At 37.0% G+C, this 25,374-nt stretch overlaps 1 protein-coding gene across 13 annotated transcripts in view; it reads right to left on the reverse strand.

The window, feature by feature from the left end:
• CCDC171 (coiled-coil domain containing 171) overlaps nucleotides 1-25,374 on the reverse strand; it is a 408,737-nt gene that overhangs the window by 245,740 nt on the left and 137,623 nt on the right. For all 13 annotated transcript variants that reach the window (XR_010344271.1, XR_001107639.2, XM_064381348.1 and 10 more), the window contains 2 exons: nucleotides 10,497-11,001; nucleotides 9,653-9,769 (listed from right to left, as the gene is read on the reverse strand). Coding sequence is in view for 11 of the 13 variants with exons in the window: in XM_064381348.1 (XP_064237418.1) it covers nucleotides 9,653-9,769; nucleotides 10,497-11,001 (622 nt within the window). In the remaining 2 variants the exon portion in view is untranslated. The remainder of the gene's footprint in view (nucleotides 1-9,652; nucleotides 9,770-10,496; nucleotides 11,002-25,374) is intronic.

The raw sequence follows: 25,374 nt of genomic DNA on the forward strand, positions 1-25,374 counted from the left end.
TAGCAGGGGCAACCACCTTTAGCACTTTCTATGCATTGAATTCAAGCTATCATTATGGAACTTCCCGTTTCATGAAAACGTACAAAGTAATATGCTAGTCCCATTGAGACATCAGTGCACAAGAAAGAGACAGAACAATGAACATTTACAGGACATTTACAAATACAAAGACTTGGCTAAGCAGATTACATTTCTTCTTAATGTAAAAAAAAAAGCTAGGAACTTTTATTAGCCAAATTTTACAGATTACGATACTGAGGCTAAAACAGGATTAAGTAATTTGCCCAATAACACACAAACAGTAAGCAATGGTGCCCAGATTCAAATATAGAGTCCAAGTTCTTAACCAATACTTTACCTTATATCCAACATGTTTTAATGTAAAGTTTCTCTCCTAGTTAATAGTATGCATACAATTCAGAACTTACTCTAAACAGATAAAAACCTACTCTTTAAAAAGACTTACTGAATGTTTTCTTACCTTAGAACAAAGATAACATGAAAAGCCACACAGTTATTATTTAATATACTAAAAGTTTAGTATTGGCATACATGCATCACAGTTTTCCTGGGACTAAAAAGAAAAAAGTGTCAGTGATGCTAGTAATATGTAGTCCTAATATTTAAAATGGCTTAAATTTTTAGCAAGTTCTCAAAAACAAAAAAGAGAAAGTACAAAAAAAAATACTTCTGTCCTCATAACAAAAATCTTCTTTCACTTCAGAATTTTCAGAATACTTACTAAATAGATTTCCCCAAGATTCTGTCATTTCAATTTCCTACTTGGCTAAAATAATTAAGACACTGCTTATAATTTAACATGATTCAAAAAACAATGAGTCAATTACAAATCAAAGCTAAATTGATATTCCTGCTACCTGTCCTATGATGAAAATATCCTACTGTGAATTGGTTAGATAAATTACGGAATATACAAATAATTAAATATTACTCAGAAATTAAAAATCATTCTCTAAAAGAATAATAGAAATAGAAAAACCCTCAAAAAGTACAACTATTTTCAAAATGAAGTTATGACACTGTATCATAAGCAAAGTATGGTATCACTTCCATGAGTTTTCTTGCAAAAGATGCACAAACTGAATCTAATCATAAGGAAACAGCAGACAAATCAAAATTAAGGGATATTCTTCAAATAACTGGCCTGCAATCTTCAAGAATGCCAAAATCACAATGGCCCAGAAAAGACTCAGGAACTCTTCCATACTGGAGACTAAAGAAACATGACTAAATGCAACATGTAATTCTAAACTAGATCCTTTTGCTAGGTAAAGAACATAGTTGGGACAACTAGGGAAAGTTTAATGGGTTCTGAGTAACAGTAATGTACCTATGTTGATTTCCTGATGTTGACAGTTGCATTCTGGTTGTGCAGGAGAATAACCAGAAGGCAACTCTGAAATGAACACTAAAATATGCAGTCTTGGAAATGCACCCTAAAACATAAGGGAGTGATGCAGCATCATACTATCAACCTGCTCTCATACTGTTCACCAAAAAGAAAAGTTCTTTGTTATATACTTGCCACTTCTCTGCAAGTTTGAAGTTATATCAAATTGACTTTTAAATGAAGATATAAACCTATGTACTCTATGATATTATCAATATCATTTGTTAGTCTATTAATGGATGGATAAGAGGAAAGGAAGGAAGGGAGGAAAGGAAGAAGGTATGAGAGAGAGAGGGAGGGAGAGAGGAAAAATACATTGGAAAAACATACTCAAATGTTAACGGCAACTATTCCTACTACACAGCAATAAAAAAGAATGAAATCATATCCTTTGCAGCATCATGGATGCAATTGGAGGCCATTGTGTTAGTCTGTTTTCACACCAAAGACATACCTGAGACTGTGCAATTTACAAAAGAAAGAGGTTTACTGGACTTACAGTTTCACATGGCTAGAGAGGCGTCACTATCATGGTGGAAGATGAAAGGCATGTCTCACATGGCAGCGGCAAGAGAGAAAATGAGAATCAAGCAAAACAAGTTTCCCCTTATCAAACCATCAAATCTTGTGAGACTTATTCACAAGACTTATACCACAAGAACAGTATGAGGGAAACTACTCCCATGATTCAATTATCTCCCACTGGGAGGGAATTATCTCCCAGTGGGAGATAATTGAATCAGGGTAATGATTCCTATTGACTGCTATTCATACTACACAGCAATAAAATAATTCCCTCCACAACACATGGGAATTATGGGAGAATGATATTTGGATAAGGACACAGAGTCAAACCATATCATTCCACCCCTGACTCCCTCCCAAATCCCATGTCCTCACATTTCAAAACCAATCATGCCTTCCCAACAGTCCCCCGAAGTCTTAACTCATGTCAGTATTAACTCAAAAGTCTACACTCCAAAGTCTCATCTGAGACAAGTCCCTTCTGCCTATGAGCCTGTAAAACCAAAAACCAAAAGCAAGCTAGTTACTTCCTAGATACAATGGGGGTACAGGCATTAGGTAAATACAGCCATTCCAAATGGGAGAAATGCGCCAAAACAAAGGCCCCATGCAAGTCTGAAATCCAGCAGGGCAGTGAAATGTTAAAGGTCTAAAATAATCTCCTCTGACTCCATGTCTCATATCCAGGTCACACTGATGCAAGAGGTGGGTTCCCCATGGTCTTGGGCAGCTCCACCCCTGTTGCTTTGCAGGGGACAGCCTCCTACCAGCTGCTTTCACAGTCTGGCTTTTTTTTTTTGAGTGTCTGCAGCTTTTCCAAGTGAACAGTGCAAGCTGTGGGTGGATCTACAATTCTGGGGTCTAGAGGACAATGGTCCTCTTCTCACAGCTCCACTAGGCGGTACCTAAGTAGGGACTCTGTGTGGGGGCTCCAACCCCACATGTCCCTTCCACACTGCCCTAGCAGAGGTTCTCCAAGACAGCCCCACCCCTGCAGCAAACTTCTGCTTGAGCATCCAGGCATTTCCATACATCTGAAATCTAGGCAGAGGTTCCCAAACCCCTAATACTTGATTTCTGTGCACTCATAGGCTGAACACCACATGGAAGCTGCCAAGGCTTGGGGCTTGCACTTCCGAAGCCATGGTGGAAGCTCTATGTTGGCCCCTTTCAGCCATGGCTAGAGCAGCTGGGACGCAGGACCCCTAGGCTGACCACAGCATGGGGACTCTGGGACCAGCCCACAAAACAATTTTCTCCTAGGCCTCTGGGCCTGTGATGGGAAGAGCTGTCCTGAAGACCTCTGACATGACCTGGAGACATTTTCCCCATTATCTTGGGGATTAATATTCAGCTATTCGTGTCTTGTGCAAATTTCTGTAGCAGGCTTGAATTTCTCCTCAGAAAATGGGTTTTTCTTTTCTATCACATTGTCAGGCTGCACATTCTTCAAACTTTTATGCTCTGCTTCCCTTATAAAACTAAATGCCTTTAACAGTACCCAAGTCATCGCTTTTCTTTTCTTTTTTTTTTTGAGATGGAATCTCACTCTGTCGCCAGGCTGGAGTGCAGTGGCACAATCTCCTAATTTCAGCTCACTGCAACCTCTGCCTCCCAGGTTCAAGTGATTCTCCTGCCTCAGCCTCCTGAGTAGCTAGGACTACAGGTGCGCGCCACCACACCCAGCTAGTTTTTGTATTTTTAGTAGACACCAGGTTTCACCATGTTGGCCAGGATGGTCTCAGTCTCTTGAACTCGTGATCCAACCACCTTGGCCTCCCAAAGTGTTGGGATTACAGGCGTGAGCCAGCACACCCAGCCCCAAGTCACCTCATGAATGCTTTGCTGCTTAAAATTTCTTCCACCAGATACCCTAAATCATCTCTCTCAAGTTCAAAGTTCCACAAATCTCTAGGGCAGGGGCAAAATGCTGCCAGTCTCTTTGCTAAAACATAACAAGTCACCTCTGCTCCAATGCCCTAGAAGTTCCTCATCTTCATCTGAGACCACCTCAGCCTGGACCTTATTGTCCATATCTCTATCAGGCTTTTGGGCAAAACCATTCAACAAGTCTCTAGGAAGTTTCAAACTTTCCCACATTTTCCTCTCTTCTTCTGAGCTCTCCAAACTGTTTCAACCTCTGCCTGTTACCTAGTTCCAAAGTCGCTCCCACATTTTCAGGTATATTTTCAGCAACACCCCACTCTACTGGTAACAATTTACTTTATTAGTCCATTTTCACACCACTGATAAAATTATACTTGAGACTGGGCAATTTACAAAAGAAAGAGGTTTATTGCACTTACAGTTCCACATGGCTGGAGAGGCCTCACAATTACAGTGGAAGGTGAAAGACATGTCTCACATGGTGGCGGCAAGAGAGAGAAGGAGAATGAAGTGGAACGGGTTTCCCCTTATCAAACCATCAGATCTTGTAAGACTTATTCACTACCATGAGAACAGTACGTGGGAAACCACCCTTATAATTCAATTATCTCCCACCAGGTCCCTCCCACAACACGTGGGAATTACGGAAGTACAATTCAGATTAGATTTGGGTGGGGACATAGAGCCAAATTGTATCAGCCATTAATTATCCTAAGCAAATTAACACAGGAACAGAAAAGCAAATACCATGTTTTTACTTATAAGTGGGAGCTAAGCATTGGGTACACATAGACATAAAGATGGAAACAGACACCAGGGATAGACACTACAGCAGGGAGGGAAAGAGGTAGGTAAGGGCTGAAAAACTACCTATTGGGTACTATGCTCACTACCTGGATGACAGAATCATTTGTACCCCAAACCTCAGCATCACACAATATACCTGTGTAATAAATTTGCACATGTACTCCCTGATCTAAAATAAAAGTTGAAATTATTAAAAAAGAAAAAAATAACAGAAACCATTCTTGTACAAGCTGAGTGATAGAAAAATTTTTTTTGTATTTTTATTCTTTTTTAATTTACTTTTTTCAAGTTTCTGAATTGATCAGTTTTCCTTTATAATGGTGGGGAGGGGCAGTAGATGTGGAGGTAATAAGTGATATTTGCTTTTTAAAAAGTGAATTCTCTCTGTGTTGAATTTCTTGATTAGTGGATCCAATTCATCCACAAACCATCCCTTCTCTGTTGCCATCTTCCAGTTATCCAGCTAGGAATAACCATATGATTCAGGTTCAGGTCAATGAAACAAGATGAGAAGACTGCTAGGTGAGCTTTTGAGAAAACTTTTGCCTTCCTGACATAAAGGGATATATTCAGCTGCCACATCACTTCACATGTTTAACAGCTTTCTTGAGATATAATTAACACATCATACAGTTTGCCCATTTAAAGTATATAAATCAATGGTTTTTAGTATATTCACAGAGTTATACCACTATAACCACAACCAATTTTTAAATATTTTTATCAACCCAAAAAGAAACTCTATATCCATTAGCAGTCATTTCCCATACTCTCTTAATCCCCACTTCAGCCTTGGGCAACCATTAATCTACTTTCTGTCTCTAGATTTGTCTATTGTGGACATTTCAAATAAATGGAATCATGCAATATGTGATCTTTTGTCACCATCCTTTTTCACTTTGCATAATGTCTTCAGGGATCATTCATTTTATAGCATGTAGCAATATTTTATTCCTTTTTATGATCTAATAATATTTTATCATTTAGATACTATCTATTCATCAGTTGATAGACATTTGGGTTTTCTTTTTACTTTTTGACTCTTATGCTGCTGATGCTATGAACATTTGTGAATGAATCCAATTCACAAACACTTGAATTGGTTTGTGTTTGTATGAATGGATGTTTTCATTTCTCTTTCTCTTGGATACAGTCCTAGGAGTGAATTGCTGAGTAAACTCTTTGTTTAACTTTTTAAGGAACTTCCACTCTTTTCCAAAGCATCCATATCCTTTTCATTCCCACCAAAAAATGTATGAATACCTTGACATTTTGCCCTTCCCTTTTCCTTTTTGCAAAAACACAATCCTGATGCCTGAAAGTAGAGTAACCAGCTTAAAACTAAGAGGCACAAACATGAACATGTTAATGATAGCAGAGAAGAACGACCCAGTCTAGATTTCTACTTACCTCTAGACTTCCTATTATTTGGGAGAAAAAACTCCTACTTGATTAAGGTATTTTAAGTGGGGTCATCCAATAATTATAAAGAAGGCAAAAATCTTCCAAACATACAATGTCATTCTATTCAGAGAATAAACTTATCCTTGATCTTTATATACTAATTTATAACAAAACCATCTTTTAAACCTTGAAATTGTAAGAAAAACTCAATGTATTTTCATTTGACCTATTCTTATTTTTTATAGAATTTCTTTGTTATTATTCTGTTAATGCAATAAATATTAATAATGACCAACATATGAACTAAGCAAAGTAAGCAAACCAGTAATCAAAGACTCTTCTAAGCACTTTAAAATGTATGAATTTAGTCTTCTAAATAACTCTATAAGATAGGTAAAACTACTTTTCCCATTCTATATATAAAGAAATTGATGCACACAGGATTTAAATTACTTGTCCAAGGTCACACAGCTAATGTCAGAACCAGTATTCAAAGTCAGGTAGAATTCCTGCTTAACCCTAAAGTATTGCCTCCTCTGTAGAGCACCTTAGCAATTTTAGGATAGAAGATTAATAATTAGTAGCCTGAAAAGGAATAAAGGGGTATGTGTGTATGCACATGTGTGCATATGTGCTCATTTATGTTACACTCTACGTTCACAGTGAGATGAGTAATAAGGGGACAACTATTTTTTTAGCACCAACCAACTGTCAAGTATTATACACAATGCTCAACAAGTATTATCTCACTAAATCCTCATAACAGCCAGGAAGAAGATAATAGCTTCATTTATAGGCAAAGTCCAGTTTTACACAACTGATAGCTAGCAAATTTGGATACAAAATTAAATCTGCTTTGTTCAAAGTTAATGCTCTCACTACCATACAATAATGTTTACCTGTTTAGATTATTCATATACTAAATTAGAAACTCCACATGATTATATAAGCTCTTATGACTTTATATTTGTTACTCTCATTATTATCTCTTCATAACTACTCATATGCTTTAACTTTCTGAAAATACGTTCCCATCCTTTCTGCCAAAATACCTGAAACTTCTACGACTAACATATAATTTAAAATGAAAACACATGACCCTGGAAAATTTTTATATAAACAAATCCCTCATCATATTTGAAGAAATTATTCTAAAAGCTCAGATGGTCAAGTTATCTCCAGAGAAGGTCCATGCTGATAATTTTTGTGTTAGCCCAATAATATTCCACTATCTACCTGCCTGGACCAAATTCCTTCCAATATTCTTCATGACTATAATACATCAATAATTCTCTCCTTTTAATTAGCAGTCACTTACTCTTCTCAAAGTAGTGTTTCTTCCATCCAAGTACTAACCAGGCCCGACTCTGCCTAGCTTCCGAGATCAGACAACATCAGGCACATTCAGGGTGGTGTGGCCGTAGACTCAAAGTAGTGTTTCTTAGCCAACAAATATTTAAAACTTTCCCTAAAAAAAGTTTTCCTGAACTTGCTATTTCCTCTAACTGTTAAAGGCACAGCCAGGTCTAATATGAAAGGCATCTCTGCTCCAAGATGCAGGCAAGCACATAAAGGCACCACCTTCTACTTGATAAATCTTACCTATCCATATCTTTATCGGGGTCTTAATTATCGTGTTCACATTTTAACATTAAATGTGTTGTAAGGGGCTACTTTTGGAATGTGCTCAGAGGAAATTACTGCCTGGTTTTATAAAACCTCTGTAATTTGACCCCATGCCAATGATACATCTTTCTTCCAACATGAATAAGAAAATTATTCTTTATTAATCATCATCTACAAGCCAGGTCTGCTAGGCATAAATTTTCATTCTCATCTCTTTAATGTCTGTTCTTCCCATTCTATGTTTATTCTTACCTCTGCATCTCTGCTTAGCCATGTCCATCACCTGAATGCCATCTCTCCTCTCTAACTTACCACTATTCTAAGCCTAGCTAAATCACCAGTTCCTCCCTGAAGCCTTCCCTATACTCATAAGCCCACACTGAGCAGCATCTTCTGTAGATTCTTGTAACATTTAAAACCTGTATCTCTTTATCTCATCCTTAATTAGATTTGCCTGAAGTCACTCACGAGTTGTCATTCTTGTTCTCTAACCATTGTGCATATTTTCTAGCATGAGACCAATTCCTATATTTTTAATTTATCTCCTAGAATATATATAACACAGTGATAAGAAAAAATGCACTAAATAAATTAATAACATAAACAAGATTATAGCTTAAGAAACCAACCTACCTTTAAGTGTCACACTTACAAAGAATATCACTAACATAAATCACCTGTTTCTTAAACCAAATCTAAAAACTATTTCTAAGCTCTTTAAAGAATGTTCAGTTTTGCTCTGAAGTTATAATACCAAATTCTTAAAATACATTTAGCTTAGACTTTTATTTCTGACTCCAAACCCAGTATCTTGAGGTTTTGCCAATACATTAAATATGCACATTGCTTACCAACATCAGTGGCCACAACTTAAAATAATCTTTAAGTTATAAGTTTCCTACCACAAAAGTCTAGGTTTCGATATTTGAAATCACAATGAATGATCTATATTTGCACAGTGAAATTGTGTAAGAATTAAATCCCAAATTATAATTATATTTAGGCTTATATTTAATTAAGCAGGCAAATCTTAACAAGTCCATTATACAATTTTAACTAGTAATTCGTCTGAAATGACCATAATTAGTCCAATTAGTTTTCATTGAACCTGTCAAACAAAAATATAATGCAACTCGAATCATAAAAAAAAAACACCTTGCATTTTAAACCTTTGTAAATCACTAGTGGTTCCACAGCAGGTGGAAAGCAGCAAACTATCCAAATTAACTCTATCTAAAATAAAAGAGAAAAAGTAAAAAAAAAAAAATCTATCACAAAACAAGAGAGGAAAATTTTCTACTGGCTCTCTTATTACTCAAGCTTATTACAGCCAGAAGTAGAAGTGAAACAAGGCCAAAACATATGAAAGAACACTGCTAGGCCGGGCGCGGTGGCTCACGCCTATAATCCCAGCACTTTGGGAGGCCGAGGCAGGTGGATCACGAGGTCAAGAGATCGAGACCATCCTGGTCAACAAGGTGAAACCCCGTCTCTATTAAAAGTACAAAAATTAGCTGGGCATGGTGGTGCGCGCCTGTAGTCCCAGCTACTCGAGAGGCTGAGGCAGGAGAGTTTCTTGAACCCAGGAGGCGGAGGTTGCGGTGAGCCGAGATCGCGCCATTGCACTCCAGCCTGGGTAACAACAGTGAAACTCCGTCTCAAAAAAAGAAAGAAAGAAAGAAAGAACACTGCTAGTATTACTTAAGAAAAAGCTAATGATGAGCTTTCCATAGGAAAAAACAGATACAAAGAAAAAAAAAATAAGGTGGATACATTCACCAAGAAATGTCATTTCTCCATAAATAAAGACAACATTTGTATTAATTTACTACATCATTAAGTATAGAGTTAATCTCTCTGTGACTAAATAAAATAAAGATAAAAACAAATATATTTTCTTCCGATATGGTTTGTTAGAATTTGTGCCATAAAGAATTTCTGGATATTTGTTCTTAAATGTATTTTGCAAGGACATAAAAGAAGGAACCATACCTGTTTTACCAATGACTTCTTGCAATTCAGCCATAGAACTGATTATTGCAGCAAGAAGGTCAGAACTGGTGAGCCAACTGAGCGCTTGTAAACAACGCAACTGCTCCTTTTGATGTTCTATAAAATTGAAAAAATCCATTACAAAATTCTACAAAACTTTATTAAAATCTATATTTAAAATTCATAGCAGTGTTCAGCTATTTAAGGAACAGATCAAACCCTATTGTGAACATTGCCTAATGTGGAAAAATCTATTAAGAAATTTTAGATTAGCTTGACCTAATTTATAAATAACTGTAAATGACACCAAAAAATAAAACAGAAAAAAAATTTCTTTAGTTATATTACTTAATAGTCTGCTTTTTAAAAATTAAAAATTAAATCCTTTCTTCAAAATAGTCAAGTATTCAAAAAATAGCTGGAAAATATATATTTGTCTCATTTTCATGATTCTTCAGTATATTTTTAACCCATTTCATACTTATTCATAGAAATGGAAAATAAATTATACTGATAATTTGAAGTAGGGTAGTTTTTGATTGACATAATTGAAAAATAACTGTATAAACTCTTCACTGCAGAGGATTCAAATATAAAACTAGACAAAGTTGAAATTATATATATTTGCCACCTTATACTTTAATGTTTAAGACAAAAAACCAAGGCCAAATTTATCCAAAAATAGTCACATCTATCTACACATATACATACATGTGGGGACTATGTTATATTATCTGGCATATTACATGATTTTTTTTTAAAGTTTTTCCATAGTAGCCAGGTATAGCCACACTGTATTTTACTTACATGCAACTTATATTTTTAAAAGCACAAATTATCTTACTTGGAAATTTATGCTTGTCTTTGGGTTCTCCTGAACATACTAACATGCCTATGCCTTCTTTGAAACTCTCCATCCAGGTAAATAGAGAGGCACATGATTCGCCCAAAATCTTGAGTCTGTTTGCTGCCAAAATTGCAATAACACCTTTCCGGAATATATGTATCAATCCTTTGAATGTTTTTTTTTTCATCTTGGCTTCCTCTTGCTTCTTTTCCTCTACAGTTGACAAAGACTGGACTAGAGTTCTAATTTCCAATTTGAACAATTCCAAGGTGTTGATCTGCTCCTGGAGAAAATCCCTCTGTGTAGATAAGGCACATGATCGGCTATAGAGGGGATATAAGGCACCAGCCATCAATGCACAGGCTGCCAGCAAGGATGTCTGTTCCCTTTGAGTCTGTGATAACAGTTTTTTGAAGCGCAAATTTTCGAGAACCAACTGTTCATGCGACTTCTCAATATGGTTCAATTTTTCCATATTTTTTTCAGCAATTTCTTGAAATGTCTATGAAAGAAGTCAAACAAGATGTTTGATGATGAAACAAACAGGCATTATATTAATTTCCCTTTAAGCAAAGAAAACAAACTTTGCTGACAACCACTTCTTCTTCTTCAAAAGATACAGGTGCTAAAATATCCAAAATATACATAAGTCAGATACGGCAACAATGAGCCAAACAGCTTAGATCTGAATGTGTACACTGATTTTTTTTTCTTTCTTTCTTTTTTTTTTTATTGTACTTTAGGTTCTGGGGTACATGTGCAGATCATGCAGGATTGTTGCATAGGTACATACATGACAATGTGGTTTGCTGCCTCCATCCCCCCGTCACCAGTATCTGTCATTTCTCCCCATGTTATCCCTCCCTAACCTCCCCACCCCCTGCTGTCCCTCCCCTAGCCCACCCAACAGGCCCCAGTGTGTGATGCTCCCCCACCTGTGCCCATGTGTTCTCACTGTTCAACACCCACCTATAAGTGAGAAAATGCAGTGTTTGATTTTCTGTTCTTCTATCAGTTTGCTGAGAATGATGGTTTCCAAATTCATCCATGTCCCTACAAAGGACACGAACTCATCATTTTTTATGGCTGCATAGTATTCCATGGTGTCTATGTGCCACATTCTCCTTATCCAGTCTATTATTGATGGGCATTTGGGTTGGTTCCAGGTCTTTGCTATTGTAAACAGTGCCAAAATGAACATACATGTGCATATGTCTTTATAATAGAGCGATTTATAATCCTTTGGGTATATATCCAGTAATGGGATTGCTGGGTCAAATGGAATTTCTTTTTTTCCTTTTTTTTTTTTGGAATTTCTATTTCTAGGTCCTTGAGGAATCGCCACACTGTCTTCCACAATGGTTTTTAAATCCTCTTACAGAGAAGCTTTACGTAAAGTAGAACACATAAATTTAAGAGTATTTCATGAAGTTCCTATATACTTATACAAAAATACACAAATTTAGAAAAGAAAAATATGCTTTCTCTGTATAATTTCTCTTCTTCCACTCCTCATTAACTCTTCATTCCTATTTTTAAACAGAAATGACACTACCAATAGAGGATTTCCTAGACGTAAAAAAAGACTTTACTTTTTACCAAAATAAGCAACCGGTTCAATCAATGATATAACAAATAGCACAGTCTACCATTTAATGCATGAGAAGGCACTGTCTCTCAAGGATACCCGATTATTTCAGTTTCTGTCTTAACTCCCCAAGACAGAAAGCTGTACACAGCACATCTTCAGTGCTGAAAGGAAATACTAACAGTGATACTACTGGGCCTCAGTAGTCCTCAGTTCCTTTTTGCCTAATCAATGTGCTTACAATCTAAGACTTAATTTGGAATAAAAAGAAATTTAACTGTAGGAATCACAATTAATCAGTAGAAAATAAACTCGCTCTCTATGAAATCTTAACCTAATTAATAAGGAATCTTGAGAGAAAGAGTAAAATTAAGAAGGGCCAGGCACAGTGGCTGACACCTGTAATCCCAGTGCTTTGGGAGGCTGAGGTGAGAGGATTGCTTGAGCTCAAAAGTTTGAGATCAGCCTGGGCAACATAGCAAGACCCCGTCTCTACAAAAAAAAAAGTAAAAAAATTAGGAATGGTGGCACACACCTATAGTTCCAGCTACGTGGGTGGCTACTGTCAGAGGATCAATTGAGTCCAAGAAGTTGAGGTTGCAGTGAGCCAGGGTAATGGGGAAGGGGGAGGAGGAAGAAAAGGAGGAGGAAGAGGAAGAAGAGAAAGAAGAGGAGGAAGAATAGGAGGAAGAGGAGGAGGAAGAAGAAGAGGAGGAAGAAGAGGAAGAGAAAGAAGAGGAAGAGGAGGAAGAGGAAGAAGGAGAGGAGGAGGAAGAAGAAGAGAAAAAGAAGGAGGAGGAGGAGGAAGAACGAGGAGGAGGAGAAGGAGGAAAGAAGAAAGAAGAAGAAAGATCCCAATTTCCTATACTATTCACTTATCATTCAATAAACATTTACTGGGGCCAGGCATGAGGGCTCACACCTGTAATACCAGCAGTTTTGGAGGCTAAGGTGAGAGGATTGCTGGAGGTCAGGAGTTTAGGACCATCCTGGGCAACACAGTAGGACCCTGTCTCTACAAAAAAAAATTGAAAAATAGAAATACAGAGAACACCACAAAGATATTCCTCTAGAAGAGGAACCCCAAGGCACATAATCATCAGATTCACCAGGGTTGAAATGAAGGAGAAAATACTAAGGGCAGCCAGAGAGAAAGGTTGGGTTACCCACAAAGGGAAGCCCATCAGACTCACAGCAGATCTCTCAGCAGAAACTCTACAGGCCAGAAGAGAGTGGGGGCCGATATTCAACATCCTTAAAGAAAAGAACTTTCAACCCAGAATTTCATATCCAGCCAAACTAAGCTTCATAAGTGAAGGAAAAATAAAATCCTTTGAGAACAAGCAAGTACTCAGAGATTTCATCACCACCAGACCAGCTTTAAAAGAGCTCCAAAAGGAGGCACTACACATAGAAAAGAACAACCAGTACCAGCCACTCCAAAAACACACGAAATGGTAAAGAGCATCAACACAATGAAGAATCTGCATCAACCAATGGGCAAAACAGCCGGCTAGCATCAAAATAACAGGATCAAATTCACACATAACAATATTAACCCTAAATGTAAACAGACTAAATGCCCCAATCAAAAGACACAGACTGGCAAAATTGGATAAAAAGCCAAAACCCATCAGTGTGCTGTATCCAGGAAACCCATCTCACATGCAAGGATACACAAAGGCTCAAAATAAAGGGATGGAGGAAGATTTACCAAGCAAATGGAGAGCAAAAGAAAGCAGGAGTTGCAATTCTCATCTCTGATAAAATAGACTTTAAAGCAACAAAGATCAAAAGAGACAAAGAAGGACATTACATAATGGTAAAAGGATCAATGCAACAAGAAGAGCTAACGATCCTAAATATATATGCACCTAATACAGGAGCACCCAGATACATAAGACAAGTTCTTAAAGACTTACAAAGAGACTTAGACTCCCACACAATAATAGTGGGAGACTTCAACACACCATTGTCAATATTAGACAGATCAACGAGACAGAAAATTAACAAGGATATCCAGGACTTGAACTCAGACCTGGACCAAGCAAACCTAATAGACATTTACAGAACTCTCCACCCCAAATCCACAGAATATACATTCTTCTCAGCACCACATCACACCTACTCTAAAACTGACCACATAATCAGAAATAAATCACTCCTCAGCAAATGCAAAAGAATGGAAACCATAACAAACAGTCTCTCAGACCACAGTGCAATCAAGTTAGAACTCAGAATTCAGAAGCCAACCCAGAACCGCACAGCCTCATGGAAAATGAACACTTTCTCCTGAATGTTGACTGGATAAACACTGAAATGAAGGCAGAAATAAAGATGTTCTTCGAAACCAACGAGAACGAAGACACCACATACCAGAATCTCTGGGACACATTTAAAGCAGTCTCTAGAGGAAAATATATAGCAATAAGTGCACAAATGAGAATAAAGGAGAGATCTAAAATTGACACCTTATCGTCAAAATTGAAAGAGCTAGAGGAGCAAGATCAAAAAAACTCAAAACCTAGCAGAAGACAAGAAATAACTAAGATCAAAGCAGAATTGAAGGAGATAGAGACACGAAAAACCCTTCAAAAAATCAATAAATCCAGGAGCTGGTTTTTTGAAAAGATCAACAAAATAGACAGACCACTAGCCAGATTAATAAAAAAGAAAAGAGAGAATAACCAAATAGATGCAATAAAAAATGATAAAGGAGATATCATCACAGATTACACAGAAATTCAAACCATCATCAGAGATTATTACAAACAACTCTATGCACATAAACTAGAAAACCTGGAAGAAATGGATAAATTCCTGGACAGTTGCCTCCTCCCAAGCCTAAACCAGGAAGAAGTCGAAACCCTGAATAGACTAATAACAAGGTCTGAAGTCGAGGCAGCAATTAAGAGCCTACCACCCAAAAAAAGCCCAGGTCCAGATGGGTTCACAGCCGAAATCTACCAGACATACAAAGAGGAACTGGTACCATTCCTACTGAAACTATTCCAAATAATCCAAAAAGAGGGAATCCTTCCCAAATCATTTTATGAGACCAACATCATCCTGATACCAAAACCCGGCAGAGACTCAACAAGAAAAGAAAACTACAGGCCAAAATCCATGATGAACATAGATGCAAAAATCTTCAATAAAATACTGGCAAGCTGATTGCAACAGCACATCAAAAAGCTTATCCACAATGATCAAGTAGGATTCATCCCGGGGATGCAAGGCTGGTTCAATATACGCAAGTCTATAAATGTAATTCACCACATAAACAGAATCAAAGACAAAAACCACATGATTATCTCAATTGATGCAGAGAAGGCCTTCGACAAAATTCGACAGCCCTTTATGCTAAAAACCCTCAATAAACTAGGTATCGACGGAACGTACCTCAAAATAATTAAAGCTGTTTATGACAAACCAACAGCCAATATCATACTGAATGGGCAAAAACTGGAAGCATTCCCTTTGAAATCGGGCACTAGACAAGGATGCCCTCTCTCACCACTCCTATTCAATATAGTACTGGAAGTTCTAGCCAGAGCAATCAGGCAAGAAAAAGAAATAAAGGGTATTCAATTAGGAAAGGAGGAAGTCAAATTGTCTCTATTTGCAGATGACATGATTGTATATCTAGAAGACCCCATCGTCTCAGCCCAAAATCTCCTGAAACTGATAAGCAACTTCAGCAAAGTCTCAGGATACAAAATCAATGTGCAAAAATCACAAGCATTCCTATACACCAATAATAGACTTAAAGAGAACCAAATCAAGAACGAACTGCCATTCACAATTGCTACAAAGAGAATAAAATACCTAGGAATACAACTAACAAGGAACGTAAAGGACCTCTTCAAGGAGAAGTACAAACCACTGCTCAACGAAATAAGAGAGGACACAAACAGATGGAGAAACATTCCATGTTCATGGTTAGGAAGAATTAATATCGTGAAAATGGCCATACTGCCCAAAGCAATTTACAGATTCAACGCTATCCCCATCAAGCTACCAATAACCTTCTTCACAGAACTGGAAAAAACCACCTTAAACTTCATATGGAACCAAAAGAGAGCCCGCATAGCCAAGTCAATTCTAAGCAAAAAGAACAAAGCTGGAGGCATCACACTACCGGACGTCAAACTATACTACAAGGCTACAGTAACCAAAACAGCATGGTACTGGTACCAAAACAGAGATATAGACCAATGGAACAGAACAGAGGCGTCGGAGGCGACACAACATATCTACAACCACCCGATCTTTGACAAACCTGATAAAAACAAGCAATGGGGAAAGGATTCCCTGTTCAATAAGTGGTGTTGGGAAAACTGGCTAGCCATATGCAGAAAGCAGAAACTCGACCCCTTCCTGACACCTTACACTAAAATTGACTCCAGATGGATTAAAGACTTAAACATAAGACCTAACACCATACAAACACTAGAAGGAAACCTAGGCAAAACTATTCAGGACATAGGCATAGGCAAGGACTTTATGACCAAAACACCAAAAGCATTGGCAACAAAAGCCAAAATAGACAAATGGGACCTAATCAAACTCCACAGCTTCTGCATGGCAAAAGAAACAGTCATTAGAGTGAGTCGGCAACCAACAGAATGGGAAAAAAATTTTGCAGCCTACCCGTCTGACAAAGGGCTGATATCCAGAATTTACAACGAGCTAAAACAGATTTACAAGAAAAAAACAAACAAGCCCATTCAAAAGTGGGTGAAGGATATGAACAGATATTTTACAAAAGAAGACATACATGAGGCCAACAAGCATATGAAAAAAATGCTCATCATCACTGGTCATTAGAGAAATGCAAATCAAAACTACATTGAGATACCATCTCACACCAGTTAGAATGGCAATCATTAAAAAATCTGGAGACAACAGATGCTGGAGAGGATGTGGAGAAATAGGAACACTTTTACACTGTTGGTGGGAGTGTCAATTAGTTCAACCATTGTGGAAAACAGTGTGGCTATTCCTCAAGGACCTAGAAATAGAAATTCCATTTGACCCAGCAATCCCATTACGGGGCATATATCCAAAGGATTATAAATCGTTCTACTATAAGGACACATGCACACGAATGTTCACTGCAGCACAGTTTACAATAGCAAAGACCTGGAACCAACCCAAATGCCCATCGATGATAGACTGGACAGGAAAAATGTGGCACATATACACCATGGAATATTACACAGCCATCAAAAACGATGAGTTCGCGTCCTTTGTAGGGACATGGATGAACCTGGAAACCATTATTCTCAGCAAACTGACACAAGAACACAAAATCAAACACCACATGTTCTCACTCATAGGTGGGTGTTGAACAATGAGAACACATGGACACAGGGAGGGGAGCACTATACACTGGGGTCTGTTGGGGGGAGTGGGGGATCAGCGGGGGGGTGGGGAGTTGGGGAGGGATAGCATGGGGAGAAATGCCAGACATAGGTGAAGGGGAGGAAGGCAGCAAATCACACTGCCATGTATGCACCTATGCAAAAACCTTGCATGTTTTTCACATGTACCCCAAAACCTAAAATGCAATTAAAAAAAAAAGCAAATCAAAAAAAAAAAAATTGAAAAATATCAGCCAAGTAGGGTGGTATGTGTCCAGTTCTAGCTACTCAAGAGGGTGAAGGTTGGAAGATCTCTGTAGTCCAGGAATTCGAGATCAACTTAGGTGACAGTGCAAGACCCTGTCTCCATTAAAAAAAAAAAAAAAGTGATTGATTACTCACTAAATTCCACGTACTAGGAAAAGAGACGAGTAAATCAACTAGTATGGTATAATGCTATGATAGAGCTATTCCAGATATTCCAGATTCACAATAGCCAAAAGGTAGGAATACAAAAGGGCAATTAAACAAACTGTGGCAGCCATATTCTATCAATGGGACTATGTTCCAGAACTCCACACAGAGACCACTAGTAAAGCAAGTGGTGTCCCACAGGAGTGCTAAAAGCAGCAAGAAACTCTGAAAAGCAGCAGCTATGCAGACTGCTCGCAAGAGGATATGCGACAATCCTCTTAAACCAGGCAAATTTTAAGGAAAAAGAAAACTGACACTTGGCTTGTGGCTAGATTAAAGCAGGAAGACTAGCATGTAAAAAAAGAAGTGCCAGAAAGCACCACAGTATGCTCTAAGGATGCAAATAATTCAGAACACCTGAAGAACTGAGGGAAATTATGGAAATTTGAAAAGTACACAGAAAACAGATGACTGAGTACCTTATGTGCTACATTAAGAAACTTAACTTTATCTGGAGAGGTATGAGAAGCCATAAAATCCTGGAACTGTCCCTACTCTTAGTAAAGGGATATGAGAATCAGAAACATAATAAAGATGGCCAGGGGTAGCAGTAGAGTTGCAGCAGCTGGGAGTAGGATGAGGGGAACAAATGGAAATCACAAAGGTTAATTCCATATTCTCTTCAAAATCAATTTCATTTGTTCAATTAGAGAAAGAAAGGAAAACTATAGAAAACCTAGAAAACACAAGAGGCAAACTAGCAATACTTAGATAAGTGAAAATAAAAGTGAACCTCAGTGTCTCAGGCAGAAGTGTTTTCAACAAAAATACACACAAAATTACAATAAAAACTGTGTGTGTAGATACAGGTAGAGGAAGAGATACTGTATCCTAAAGTCAGTATCTTAATAATGGGGGAAAACCCAAAGCATTCTTAGCAAGTTCCAGAGCAAGGGAAGAATATCCACTATCTCCACTAGTATTTAACACTGTATTGTTTGCAGCAACATTATTCACAATAGCCAAAAGGTAGGAAAAAACACAAATGCCTATCAGGGGATGAATGAATAAACAAAATGTGGTATATCCACACAACAGAATATTACTCAACCATAAAAAGGAACGAAGTACTAATATATGGTACAACATAAATAAACCTTGAAAAAATATGCTAAGAGAAAGAAACCAGACATACAAGGACACATTTCTATGACTCCATTTATACAAAATATACATACTAGGAAAATTTATAAACACAGAAAACACATTTTCAGCCACCAAGGGCTAAGGAGAAGAAGGAACAAAGAGTGACTACTTAACGGGTTCTGGGTTTCTGTTCAGGTGCTAAATAGTGGTGATGGCTGTGCAATACTATGAACATACTCAATGCCACTCAATTGTATACTTTAAAAGGATCAAAATGGTAAATTTTATGTCATGTGTATTTTACCACAATTTAAAATATCAATATCCTTAATATATACATGTAAACACAAAATAAGATAATGGAAGAGAAAACCCCATTTAGAATTCCATAATAAAAAAGATAGAATAATGTAGGAATCAATTTAGTCTGAAATGTGAGAAATCCATATAAGGAAAAGTTTTAAATACATTTGAAAGACACAAAATAATATTTCAAACTTCAACAGCCTAACTCATCACAAAGATTCAATTCTACATAAGTAAACTGATAAACATAGTGCAATTCCACTCCAAAACAAACCAGTTTGTTTTCTGGAACTAGGCAAGTTGAGTTTAATCCTGAAAAAGAAGAGGAATGAGAAGGGAGTAGCCCCACCACACATTAAAACACCAACAAAACCTCTAACTAAGGCCAGACATGGTGGCTCATGCCTGTAATCCCAACAATTTTGGAGGCCAAGGCAGGTGGATCACCTGAGATGAGGAGTTCGAAACCAGCCTGGCCAAAGTGGTGAAACTATGTCTCTACTAAAAATACAAAAAACCAATTAGCTGGGCATGGTGGCAGATGCCTATAATCCCAGCTACTTAGGAGGCGGAGGCAGGAGAATTGCTTGAACCCAAAAGGTGGAGGTTGAATCGAGCCAAGAGTGTGCCACTGCACTCTAGCCTGGGCAACAGAGCAGGACTAACAAAAACAAACAAACAAACAAACCTCTAAACCTTCTAATTAAAAAATCATGTTATTTGTACATGAAAAAACAAAAAGATCAATGGAACAGAACTGAACATCTAGAAACAGATCTAAGCACAGAAAAAAACTTCAAGGCAGCAATTCAAAGCAGTGAGAAAAAGACAGACTAAATGGTGGTGAAATAACCAGATGGCCTTTTGGAAAAAAATATAAAAGCTGATCTATACCTGACATCTTATACAAAAGTAAATTCCAAATAGATCATAAATCTATATGTAAAAAAGCGAAACCACAGAAATATTAGAAGAAAATACAGGTAAATTACTTAATCTTGGTATAAAGATAGGATTGCTAAAACTAAAAATCCAGATGCATAAAAAGAAAAGATCAATTAACATATAAAAAATACACATTGGAGGGCCAGGCACAGTGGCTCATGCCTGTAATCCCAGCACGCTGGGAGGCCGAGGTGGGCAGATCACGAGGTCAGGTGATAGAGACCACCTGGCTAACATGGTGAAACCCCATCTGTACTAAAAATATAAAAAATTAGCCAGGCGTGGTAGCACGCGCCTGTAGTCCCAGCTACTTGGGAGGCTGACGCAGGAGAATCACTTGAATCCAGGTGGTGGAGGTTAGAGTGAGCCAAGATCATGCCACCACACTCCAGTCTGGGTGACAGAGAGAGACTCCATCTCACCAAAAAAAAAACAACACCAAAAAGACACGATTTGGTCTCAAAGTTTCCAATTCACTCCTGCTAGAACCCAAATCTCATTGGATATTGTGAGGTCTATTATTTCTCTATTTTAATGGGAATAGTTTGAATATTATAGTGCTTATTCATATCCCAGGTATTGTTCTAAATGCTTTACATATATTCTTTTTAATCCTTATACTGAACTATGAGGTTGGCACAGTTTTACTGATAATAAAATTGAGGTTTAGAGAAGTTACACAATTTGCCCAAACTCCTTCAGCTTGGTTTACCTAATTCTATTACCTACCTTTTTTGTCTTTACTGAACCAAGGTTCTCCCCTCAGGTACCAACGTCCCCACATGTCTTCCCCAGTAAAGAATTCACCATCTCCCACTATCCTCAACCTGATGAGCAAGGAGAGGTTGATCTGCTCCTTTAGTATACAGGCATTAGCCTCACCACTACTTTTCACAATTTAACATGTTCTGTAGAACCCCCAAGTCCTTTGCCTTCCATCTCCCCTAACACTATTCGAATACTAACAATCTTCAGAGTCCACTTTAGGTTCTGTCTATTCTATGACTCCTTTTACTACCATTTTCATTCACACTGATCTTGACCTTCTCTGAACTTAAGGGTCACTCAGGCATTTAACTTCTACACTATTCATTTATTTCATGTGTGTATATCTACCCTCCCTCAAATAAAAGATTGCTAGTTCCTAGAGGTTAGGAATTATTTACTATAGTGTCTGTCATACTGCTCTATACTCTGTAGGTATTTAATAAATATTGAAGGAATTAAATAACCCTTTATAAAATCATCCCTGATTTTGCTTAGCACAATGTTTTGCTGATAACAGACACTAAATAAATGGCCAATGAACGAAAAAATCTAAACCTAATGTAAAGGTTTAGAAAAAAGGAAAATATAATTTTTTAAAAATTCCAAATGTAATTTGGAACTTACCTACAAGTCAGAATTCTGGTTTAAATTAATTCTGACTTTCCATAGGGAACTACTTTCAGAGGTATTGCATTATTTACTGTGAATTATTCTTGAAGAACAAAGTCTGTTTGATTGTAAGGGTGAAAACAGCTATAAAGCAAATTTGCCTTTAAAACAAAATCCAATGTTTTCCACCTAAGGAGATTAAAGTCCAGTATTTTTAAAACAAACATAAGGAACATCGCTTTCATATGAGACAAAAGCATTCCTAGTACTGAAATAACCTACTCCTCAGTGTGTTTAATTTCAAAAAATAATATTCTCAAATTCCCCCATAAAAACATTCCAATCCTGAAGAAAAAAACCTAAAAATATAGAATGCATATCTTTTGCACAGAATTCAATAGCATAACAAAAATACTACATAATTTCACCAGTTTTCCTTTACTCTCTAATAAATTCAAAGTGCATCCATAATGGGGAGAAAGGACAGCTTTTTTCCTTAATGAATCATGGACTTACTTGGTAAAATACATGAGCTTTGAGGGACGCCTTACTGGCTTACAGCACTCTGTGAACTTTGAGACTCTAGGCCAGAAATTAGACATTTCCCTAGGGAGTAAAATTCTTTTGTATCACTCTTGCTCACTGAATTTTTGCTCTTTATGTTGGCAAAAAGGCAAATTGCAAACTGGACATTCAATGACATATAGACATCAAAGGACTTCATTTAAACTGTCTTATTTTTATAAGTTTCATATCTTGCCTTTTTAAGCTATGGTAATATTTAAAAATATAACACATAAATTCACTTGCTTTCTCTATTATGTAAATGTTTCTCCGCTAAAAAAAATAAGGACACTTTGTGAAACTGGAACTCTCAGACATTGCTGATGGGATTGTAAAATAGGCAGCCATTTTTAAAAACAGTTTGGGAGTTCCTCAAAAAGTTATAGAATTATCATATAATTAGCAATTCTATCATCTAGTCTTCACAGACACATACACACACACATACACACACACATTCTCAAGCCCCATAATGGTTATTTAATTTAAAAACACTATCTTCATTATGTAAATTTAACACATCAAAAATATATGCCAAAAATAGTATATGCCTGTGTTTACTGTTTTGTTTCTAAAGCACTGGAAATTACGAAATACTCTTTGGATAAATCATACCCTCAAAGGAACAGAGTTCTTCTTATCAGTAGACCAGGAATAAATGTGTCAATATAGGCAAAATGTTTGGTTTGCTGATTATTAAAAGATATTACCTCTGACTGTTTGGAAAATCAGCAATATTATCTCGAAATTCTGATCTGTCCCATGTTTCCCTTCCTTCTGTGCTTTCAGATCCTGGAAACGGGGCCCAGGTTGGCACCAGTCTCCTCTATGAAGCCTGCTCAAACTTTGACCATCTCTTCTAAATTTATAGCATTCTTTTGGCAACTAATTATGTACAGTCTATGATAAACCTTATATTATTTACTTTTTTCATGTATCTCCCCAAGTGTATATTTTACACTTTTTGAGAAAAAAACTATATAGTATACCTCTTTGGTAGTATCACAGCATGAAACACAGTGTACTATATATTTCGTACATAACATATTTTTTATTAATATTAACTAAATTATGTAAAAGTGTCTTGATATTCTTATCTAGAGTAGGAATTTTATGATATAGTATATTAAAACTTTAGTTTCTCAGGAAACAAACTCTGAGAAATACAAATTAAGAGAACTACCATTTGTGGGTGGCTGACAACGTTGCACTATTTAGCCTTTTCATACATTATCATGTTTAAACATTAATTAATCAAGAATCACTTAAAAATGTGAGTTCAGATCAGGCACAGTAGTTCATGCCTGTAATCCTAGCACTTCGAGAGACCAAGACAGGCATATGGCTTGGAAAAACACGGCAAAACCCTATCTCTACAAAAAATTAGCCAGTTGTGGTGGTGCATGCGTATAGTCCCATCTATTCAGGAGGCTGAGGTGGGAGGATCACTTGAGCCCAGGAGGTCAAGGCTGCAGTGAGCAGAGACTGCAGCACAGCACTCTACCTGGATGACAGAGTCAGATCCTGCTTCAAAAAAAAAAAAAATGTGGGTTAGGCACCGTGGCTCACACCTGTAATCCCAACACTTTGGGAGGCCAAGGCAGGCTTATTGCTTGAGCCTAGGAGTTCAAGACCAGCCTGGACAAACCCTGTATCTACTAAAAAAAAATACAAAAATTAGCAGAGCATGGTGGTGTGCCCTGTAGTCCCAGCTACTTGGGAGACTGAGGTAGGGGGATTTCTTAAGCCTGGGAGGTTGAAGCTGCAGTAAACTCTGCACATGACTACCCTCTAGCCTGGGCAACGTAGTAAGACACTATCTCAAAAAAATAAAAGGGAATATAAGTTCCATAAATATGAAAATGAGATGTCATTAGACCTATTTTCAGGTATTGCTTTATAAATAAAAATAGCATTTATTTCTAAAAGAAATAGTATTACAGTATAATGCAAAAGAGACTGGAAGATAAGGACTGGAAGGAAGGAAGATAATTTCAATGTATTAAAACAGTCCATTACATTCACTGTGTAATTTCTAAATGCCAAGCAATGGGCTACACATTTACATATGGTTATCTTTATTCTAATCTTGTCCCTAGAACTTCCTTATTACACAAGTAAGAAGTATCAGTTGTCTGAACCTTAGATTTCTCACTTGTAAAGTAGAAATGATAATTAAATAACCTATCTCGTACGCCTGCGGTGGGGCTTATGTAAGAAGACACATGTAAAATACGCAAAAGCATTGAAAATTATATTAAGCACTATGCAAATTCAGCTGTTAATATTATAATTAACAAAAACAATATCTGAAGCAATTATTTGAAAAGTGGTCAGAAGACTCTTCCAAAATTTCATTAGAGGTATCCATTCCCATGGACTCACATTATATCAGAACATAGTGTGCACGTGATTGTATCTCTCTGTGAATCATTGCAGGCCAGCATGCATACATTAAGGAATTATCACCTCCAACAATACCAATAAGGTCTACTTTATCTCTGAATATTCTTGGAGTTCAATTATGAAGAAAAAAGTTTCAACATTTAATAATACTTTTATGATTCACCTGGGTTTCTTGCCAAATACACTCTCAATACCATGGTAAAAGAAGAATAAAATGCAATATAGCACGATGAACCTGAATTTCCTTGAGTTTTGTTCTCCATCTAAACTCACCTGATTTTACTAAAATGTCAAATAAATCTAAAGTGTTTACAATAAACATTACATCAAGGGTAACCTTTACTTAACTGACAGTAAAAAAACTTTACTTCTAGAAAGGAAGTTCTCGTTCCAATAACTGTATCTTTTTCAAATAGAAAAGAAACAAGAGCAAGATTTTGTACTAAGATTACAAAAGCAAAGTTAGTAAATGGAATAGTATGTGGCACTGGGCCCAGATACTTTCATAGGCATAGACACTTGAGATATATTTACATGATGGCTCCAATGTATTTAAATTCAAGAATTACCCAACATGTGGCTAGCAAACTTTACCCAATGCTAAAAACATGCTGTGATAGTAAAACCAGGCTGCCTTCTCTACAAATTTCATTTTTCTAGTAGCATTTACACTAATTGTTTTAAAGCTTATACATTTAAAAAGTCAGTAATATTAGATTCTTACAAATATTACTTTTTTAATATCTATTACATTTTTCTCAGA

This window comes from Aotus nancymaae, unplaced genomic scaffold, assembly GCF_030222135.1.
Source record: "Aotus nancymaae isolate 86718 unplaced genomic scaffold, 86718_ANA_hifiasm-v0.15.2.pri h1tg000003l, whole genome shotgun sequence".
Classification (NCBI taxonomy): domain Eukaryota; kingdom Metazoa; phylum Chordata; class Mammalia; order Primates; family Aotidae; genus Aotus; species Aotus nancymaae.